Source organism: Nilaparvata lugens, chromosome X, assembly GCF_014356525.2.
Source record: "Nilaparvata lugens isolate BPH chromosome X, ASM1435652v1, whole genome shotgun sequence".
Lineage (NCBI taxonomy): Eukaryota > Metazoa > Arthropoda > Insecta > Hemiptera > Delphacidae > Nilaparvata > Nilaparvata lugens.
In genome coordinates this window covers 25,481,082-25,489,445 of record NC_052518.1, presented here as the reverse complement: position 1 = coordinate 25,489,445, position 8,364 = coordinate 25,481,082, and the positions used below count along the sequence as shown (strand labels likewise).

The 8,364-nt window shown below is 37.5% G+C and overlaps 1 protein-coding gene across 1 annotated transcript; it reads right to left on the bottom strand.

Annotated features, from left to right (window-relative positions):
- Positions 1-7,783: 7,783 nt before the first annotated feature.
- LOC111051751 lies at positions 7,784-8,125 on the bottom strand. Its single transcript, XM_022338306.1, has one exon. It carries the CDS (start codon positions 8,123-8,125, stop codon positions 7,784-7,786), a length of 342 nt encoding a protein of 113 aa, XP_022193998.1.
- Between the last annotated feature and the right edge of the window lie 239 nt (positions 8,126-8,364).

The window sequence follows — 8,364 nt, the reverse complement described above, 5'->3', positions numbered from 1 at the left end:
ATCCACCTCATAACCCACATTTGGGTGTCCTTTCCAATGTATTTCTTGTCACTCAGCTCAAAATCGAGAGTCCTGTACAATGCATGAAACCGTCCCGCTCGTGCTTCACCTATAAATTTATTTCTGTGAAACATTTGCAGAACAGACAGTATGCTCTGGAAAGACTCCCTCCAACTTATCACGTTCTCCAAAGAAAAATTAATATTCAAGTTTACCCTATCACATACGACCTTCCACTCCCTGAACCAAAAGCACTTATCTCTTACTACTTGCTGAGCTAAAATTTTTGGTAGTCTTTCATCTTCCATTTTCATGATTTGTGAAATGTAATTAAAATGCAACCTGAGGCAGTATTCAAAGAGAGGAGTTAGTCCTGTTTCGATGAAGAGCATATAATTGGGCGTATTTATGGGTAGAGCAAATACTTTTTTGATGAAGAAGCGCTGCAGTTTTTCAATATTTTCGTATTGTTTACAACCCCATATTTGAGCCCCATAACATAAGACTGTCCTAGCGCATGCCTTAAATAATTTACATTCAGAAGAAAAGTCGACCCCATTACCATTCAGCATTCCTCCCCAAGCCAGATTCAAACCTAATTTTGCTTTAGACAGTTTATCACTCAGATGCTTTTCAAAACTAAGGGTGGGTGTCAGAACTACCCCCAAATATTTATATTCCTTCACGCATTCGATTCTCTCTCCCTTGTAGAACCATTTTTCGTACCTGCTTAAATTTTCCTCCGTTTCTGAAAACCATTATTTTTGATTTATTCAGATTGACCTTCAAGTTCCACATTTCGCAATATTGTTCCAGATTATTTATCATATATTGGAGGCCAGTTGGAGAATCCGATAATATGGCAATATCATCCGCATACAGCAACACTCAAATCTTCATACCTGCGATTAACAACCCTCCCCCCAGCTCATCATGCAAGTCATTCATAAAAAGTGAAAAAAGCAACGGACTCAATAAACAACCCTGTCTTAAGCCTGACCTAGTCTCAAAACTTTGAGTCAGCCCCTCAGAGCACCAGACGCCAGCTGAAGTACTCGAATTATCATTTAATGCTTTAATAACATTTAACATTTTAGTTGATAATCCTAAACAACTTAGTTTGTAAAATAATGCTTTCCTATCAATAGAATCGAAAGCCGCTGAGTAATCGACGAAGAAACAATACAATTCACCTCTTTTTTTAGCTAATCTTAGACTCGCGATAGATGTCAATGAAAATATATTATCCATTGTTGAGTAGCCTTTACGGAATCCCGTCTGAAACTCATTTAGAATATTGTTTTCTTCAACCCACTGATTGAGTCTATTCAATATCAAACCCGCGAAAATCTTAAAAAAAGTTGTAAGAAAACTAATTCCTCTGTAGTTGCTCACTTCACCGCTAGCACCTTTCTTGAACAACGGAAAAATTATGGCGAACTTGAAACTACTTGGTACTCTGCCCAATGTGAAAATCATATTGAATAACTCTAGTAATTTATCTAGCATGACGTCTGGAGCATTTTTATAATACTCGAACGGTATTTGATCTTCTCCTGGAGCTTTATTATCTTTAACTGATCTCAATACATTTTTCAGCTCTTCCATAATAAAATCTGAGTCTAAGCGATTATTTACAATGTAATGTTCTGCGTATGAGCGTGGTAGTGCAAATAATTCAGGGTTAAGAAGGTCTCTGAAATAGTTCACCCAATCCTGAGGACTTATAGAGTTATTTACTATTCTAGGTTTTCTTTTTAATTTATTCATAGCCTGCCAGAAGACTTTGGAGTTTGAGGCTGACGAGATAGTGTTCAAAAGAGCTTTCTGATAACTTTGACGCTTTTCTTCACACAATTTTTTGAATTTATTTTTCTCACATATATACATTTCTCTCGCACAATCATTATTGATATGCCTATACAATCTCAAAAGAGATAACACTTTGTTTCGGGCTCTCCAACAATCATTGTCGAACCATTCTTGCTTTCTTTTGAACTTTGTTCGACCTTGACCGTTACCGAGAGATAGGCCTACTTCTCGAATTATTTCAGTAACAGTTTGGCATGCCAGCTCTACGTCTTCACCTATACACAAGCTATTTATCGACCGTCCTATCTTATCTCTGTACTTTTCTTCGCTTGCTCTATCCCATGACAATTTCGGAAGCAACGGTAAACACTGATAATCCTCAATAACTGTGTTCTCAACATCCAATATAACTTCTATTGGCAAATGATCGGAAAACGGCTGTGAAATCACTCTAAAATCTACAACATACTTGAAATAATCCATGAAAATCGCTGCAATATCATTGACAGAATTCCCCATACCACCTACAAACGTCATTTCCCCCTCCCTGTCCCCATCCATTCTTCCATTCAGTATTATATATCCCAGATCAGAGCACAAATCTAAATATTTACGCCCTCTATTGTTGACGATAACGTCCTTGGAATTTCTCACTCTACTCAGCCTATTGATTGCGTGTGGCTCAATGTTGGACTTATCAGAAATTTTTTGTTCCTTACCTATATGTACATTCTTATCACCTACAACTAAAAATACCTCATCCGCATTTTGCAATAAAAAATTCTTAATTTCTAGGAATTCAACATCCCACTTATTACAGTTTATATAAACAGGAAGTATGTTCAAATAATTAGCATTGTCTATTTTAACAAGCACAATATGTTTACCATCTACATTTTTAAATTTTATTTTATTTTTAAAAGTGGAAACCTTTTTGATACCCAACACCATACCCCCACTAGCACGACCATAACGAGAGATCTTCTCTCCATAGCACCATACTAGTTCAAAATCATAAAGATAATCATTAACATAATCTACATCCTCCGCTATTATATGAGTCTCTGAAAATAAAATAATATCATAATCCGTTATGAAATTTAAAAAATCAGAATTTTTAACCTTTTGTTTTAGTCCACATACATTATAATATAGTATTTTTAGAAGATTTCTCTGACTCACAACGATGGACTGCTCGTCACACAGCGGTTGAGTAGTGGGAATTTCCTATACGCCTGACTCCTCCTTTAGACGAGATGCGAAGTTCGCCAGGTCCACACGCAGCATCGACTTCAGCTTGGCTATTCCATCCTCCTTTCCTGACATCAATTTCCAATCCGAAGACCAATAGAATTGAACTCCTTGAATTTTCAGGAAATCGAAACCCAGCCGAACATCGACTTCCGGCACCAACCTTGAAAGTTCTTTTTTCAGAGCCAAAAGTTTACTGCGCTTCACCCGCACCTCACTATCATAGTCTCTATGAACCACAATATTGGTATTTTTGAGTTTTTTAACATTTCCAAAAATTTTATGAATGTCTTCATCTTTTGGAAAATGTGCAATAACTGTCTCTGTGCCTTTCCCCAGAAAATGTGCACGGTTGACGAAAATTTCTTCACTTATACCCAAGATGTTAGAACAAAAGTTTTTCACTTTAGTCGCACAGTCCACACCTTGTATACTTTGTATTCCTTTAAAAATTAAATTATTCCTTCTTGAGCGGCTTTCTAAATCAATCAGCTTGAGTTCAGTTTTTTCACATACCTTTTCCATCCTAATAAGTTTTTCCTTCAGCTGAGAGTTCTCCCTTTCTAAAGCACTCACTTTGTCCGATAGTTCTTTCATATCCTCCTTGGACGCTACGTTGCTTAGCTTACTGTCGAGAATTTCGCTGAACGACACCATCAATTGATTCAATGTCATCTCGCCCACCTTTGTATCCATGGTTTGTTTATTACACTTTTTCAACTCACTGTTCTCACCCGGTGATCCTCTAGGCCGTTTTTTAGTAACAAAATTCGAATTACTCATGAAAAACTTGACTAGACTGGACACAACAGATTAGAATCACTAGCGGAGAGAGAGACGATAAGACAACCGCTTATCAATAGCTCTTTCTTTTCGAATAACTGACTCCTTTTTAACATCAGCCTGAACTCCTTCCTTGACTATATGATTGTTATCAAAATTTGTCCCAACTGACAACTTCACTATCTTATTACTTATAGGACTGTGATCATGATAATAGTTCTTTAAATTTGGTCTCTCATCTGATGACAGTCCTGCAAGTTCAAAATGGGTTATAGAAGAATCATCCACAACCTTTTCCTTGCTCTCCTGTGCTGGTTGAGTTGATGGTTGCAGGGGTGTTGATGCTGGTACATAATAGTGTAAGGTATTGTTATAATTGAACTTTACAGCTTGTAAAGCTGATAAGTCCAACTTCCCATTCACCAATACTTGTATCAATTGGTGGGTAGAATTCACTTTTCAGTATTGACCTCTTTCCTCCAAAGCACAACATCATGTTGAATGCACAGTATACTATTGCACAATGTTTATCAATAGGCTCTTACTCTACATTTTATACTATTTAGAAGACAAATAGGGTAATGAAGAAACATATTGTATAGATTACAATAATTTATTTTCATCAACTAAAAATTTCAAACATAAATGTCCACAAATATGTGAATATAGATCCTTCTGCTTCTGATCATAGTTGTACTCGATCCTTGTTGCTGGCATTGATCCAAGATGGATGTAGTTGATAAACTCTTGTGGTGGTCTCAGGTTACCGAAACCGTCAAAGTAGTGGACAACATCATCCTTCTTTACATAGCACACCCAATGTGTGCCAGCTCCAATACTGCTATCAAGATTGATGATGCCACATTCTCTTTTCAATGGTCCAATAGCAGGTAGGGTATCTCTCATAACCACTCCTCGGAATCGTTTAAGTTTCAAACGACATACATACTTGTAGAGATCTGCATCAGTTAGTGCTCGATTGGGCAGAGCAATTATTGTCTTTTGCCTTTGCATTGATAGCAATAAGCTCCGTTTCCTAACTTCTGTTGTTGTTGTTGTTGACGTCTAAGAGACCTTTCCCCTTCTTAGAAGATGTCTTCTTTGTTACCTTTTTGCTATTTCTCAGACCTCTACCACACTTGGATCCTCCTCCAAACTTTGCTTTAGCCTTCATGATGTTGGTTACTGCTAATGCCGCTGCTCTCTCTGCCAATCCTGCATCTGAAGATGTTGCAACACTCCAAGCTCGTTCTGCCAAGATGTTGTCTGCTATTGCTCGATTTGATATATCACTGTTCCTTGAATATGCAATGTCGTGCTCCTTGCAAGCTTGATCAAGTTTGTTGATTCCTGGATCTCCTCTTGCCAACCTTTTATCAAGTTTTGTGCCTGGGCTGCAGTACTGATAGCCTGGGAGATGGAGTTTAACTGGTAGAATATCGATTGCTTTGTTAACTATTGTACCAGCAGCATTCTTGATAGCTGAGAGAACTCCTCTTCCTTGATATCTCTTTCTTGCTTCATAGACTGCCATCTCATGCTTAACATCAGTATTGTCACTTGATTTTATACCATTGGGTGGGTTTGGATCTTCAACCACACGCATCAAAAGCTCAATGAATGAAATTTTCATTCTTGCTCTATCCCAACCTTCTACATTCTTCAAAACATTTTGAAACTCTGGAATACTGAATAGAGCATCTATATAATTCTCAAAGATCATAGTGACAAGCTTTATAAATCTTTTGTCTAAATAGCGTTTGTTCACTGCATCTAAGTCTCCAACTGGGTCTTGCATGTCTGTCAGTATTGAGTTATTGAGACTTGTGAATACTTGTGATGTCTCAGAATCTTTTGTCTTTGGCAGCCATGACCAGATAATATCCTTACATGTGATCAGATTTATAGCATCCATATCATTTCGAGAATGTGCAACATTAATCACCCACCTGTGGTGAGCATTAATAATACCCAAGGTATCAATGATTCTTTTACGACTCTCACTCATTCTACTCTGCTACTGTGAGCTAAGCATAGTAACAATATCTTTTTATATTACAACTAGTATGCAGGTTTGCCAACTATATAGCCTCCTTCAACTAATTCTTCCAGTATTGAGTTTATTTCATTCTCATGTCCTGTGTTACCAACTGCTTTTGACTGATCCAACAACCTTAGTCTGTCAACAAGTTCATTAGGATCATTATAGTATATATATTCAATCTTTGTATCATTGTTTGCCACCATATTGAATGGTGCTACTAGTCCTAATCCACTGACTGTACTATATTTATTCTTATGTTCATCATTCTTCAACAACTTGTGAATTGTCTTCTTATACTTGACATCATTATAGTTTATAATACCACCATCTGGAGCATAATTTTGTCTATAAACATTGGTCCAATTGAGAATATGTTTGTATGCATTCTCATCAGCATTCAAAACAAGTTGTTTGTTGGGTCTCTTTTTGAAAATGAGTTCACAAAGTCCAGGTGATGCATCAAAAATCAGATTGATTTCTACATTTTCAGGATCAGTAAGAATAATCTTATCTCCATCTGGTCCAAAGGTTATAATCTTGCTGCCTAGAAAATACTCATTTCCTATTACTTGTGGACCGAATGTAGTATCACTGGTATGATCTCTCATCATTGCTATTTGAATATAGGGACCCACTGGTGTGCTAGCCACTCCAGATTCATGCAAAAGATTTTGCATTACTTCATGGCCGCAAGTATTGAGTACTTTCTCAATACTCTGATTCCCCTCCTCTTCACCACCATCATCACTCAAAGTATCATCTTGACCTGACCACAAGTTCCTTGCAGCTCTTGAAGTACTTATAGCTGGACTTGAGCTTGCAGCTGCTCCAAATGATTCATAGACTGGTGACTCCTTCCCAATAATATCAAGTTGTGGTGGTAATGCACGCTTCAAAGGTTTGGGTTGACTGTTGTTTTTGTTGGAGAGCTTCAACTATGTTAGCAAGTGGTTCAGTAAGAGGTTTGAAGTGTGTTGCATGCTGCTCCTCTGCCAACTCTCTTCCAAGTGTGAGCTCCTTGTGCTTCCTCTTGATGTTGCGTTGCAGCTTTGCAATCTCCTTGATGGTGGGAGCAATTTCCTCCACTGTTTTCTGACGGAATCTCTTCTTCACATCCATCCTGCTTGCTATATAGTGATAGACTGATGCTTTGCACAACTATGCCTCAGTTAAATATGTATCAATACCATTTCTGTAGCGCCCTCTATTCTTCTCCAATGATTAATCAATGACAAGAAATGAATGGGTAGCTGATGACCAGACTTTGTTACACATGTTCTTGAACTGGTCAAAGGTCATATCAGCACCCACATGATCTCTGTACAAATGTTTCATATTTAGTTCATCCTGTTCAAATATGATTAGAAAGTTTGCATTGTCCCAAACCAACTGTTTGGGTATGCGACTATAGGTTTGTGCTAAGTAGAATATATCAACATCGCTGTGGCGTGCAGCACTAAAGTATTGTCTGATAACATCTTGTTGTTCGCAGATTACATCATCAAAAATTATTATTGAGTTGGGTGACAGTTCATGTGGAGCAGGAATTTCTTCACTTGTATCACACTCAACATAGCTTATCCCAGCCCCTAGTCCTTGCATAATAGTATGCAATAACTTGTACTTTGGTTGAAAAATTGTTTTTGAGAATAGGTAGATGTGTGAAAAGTGAATTCCATTGCTATCAAAAAGCATATTGAGTAGCATGTTAGTTTTGCCACAACCAGATGGACCACATATGATGCATGTAATATGATTGGGAAATAAAGGTCCATGTCGTTTCTTCTTCTTCATTTCTGATCCAACAAGTCTACAACCTTTCACCACCTTATCAGAATCAATAATTAATTGTAAACTTGTTATTCTTCTGCACTACCTGTTTCATTGTTTCAACTACACCAGATCGTTTTTATCAATCCATGAGTTGTGGCTGCTATCATATCCTTTCCAATGCACCAGCAGCTTGTTCTCCCTCCTCTTCAACACTTTAGCAATTTCAAAAACACTAGGCACCTTGGTTTTAACAATTTCCTGTGAATAGAATCCTCCTTGCACTGGTTGACCTCTAACGTCCTCAAGCTCATATGTTATAGGTACTGTGGATCGTACATGTGTTACTGTGAACAGCTCATTTGACCAATTGGGTAGATAGCCCTTATCAAAAATCTTTTTATACTTGCTGATTCTAACCTTGTCACCAGGCACAATTTTCTGATGAGGACCTGGATAGAACATGTTTTTAAGTTTTGTATTCAACTCTTCTCGATAAACTTTATGCGGTTCACTGAGTCTGGAAAGCAATTTTTTTTCATGCTTCTTCCCAACATCAACTGGTCGCATACCAATTGTGCGATGAATCCTACCATTGTACTGTTTGAGAAGTGATGTTAAGATATTTGTCCAACAATGTGTTCCCTGCTCTGTGAATTTGGTCCACATTAATTGTTTAAGTGTTCTATTGAATCGTTCCACTA

What these genes read in the sequence shown, in the direction of transcription:
- LOC111051751 (XM_022338306.1), bottom strand. Translation starts at nt 8,125, where the DNA reads ATGTTCTATCCAGGTCCTCATCAGAAAATTGTGCCTGGTGACAAGGTT.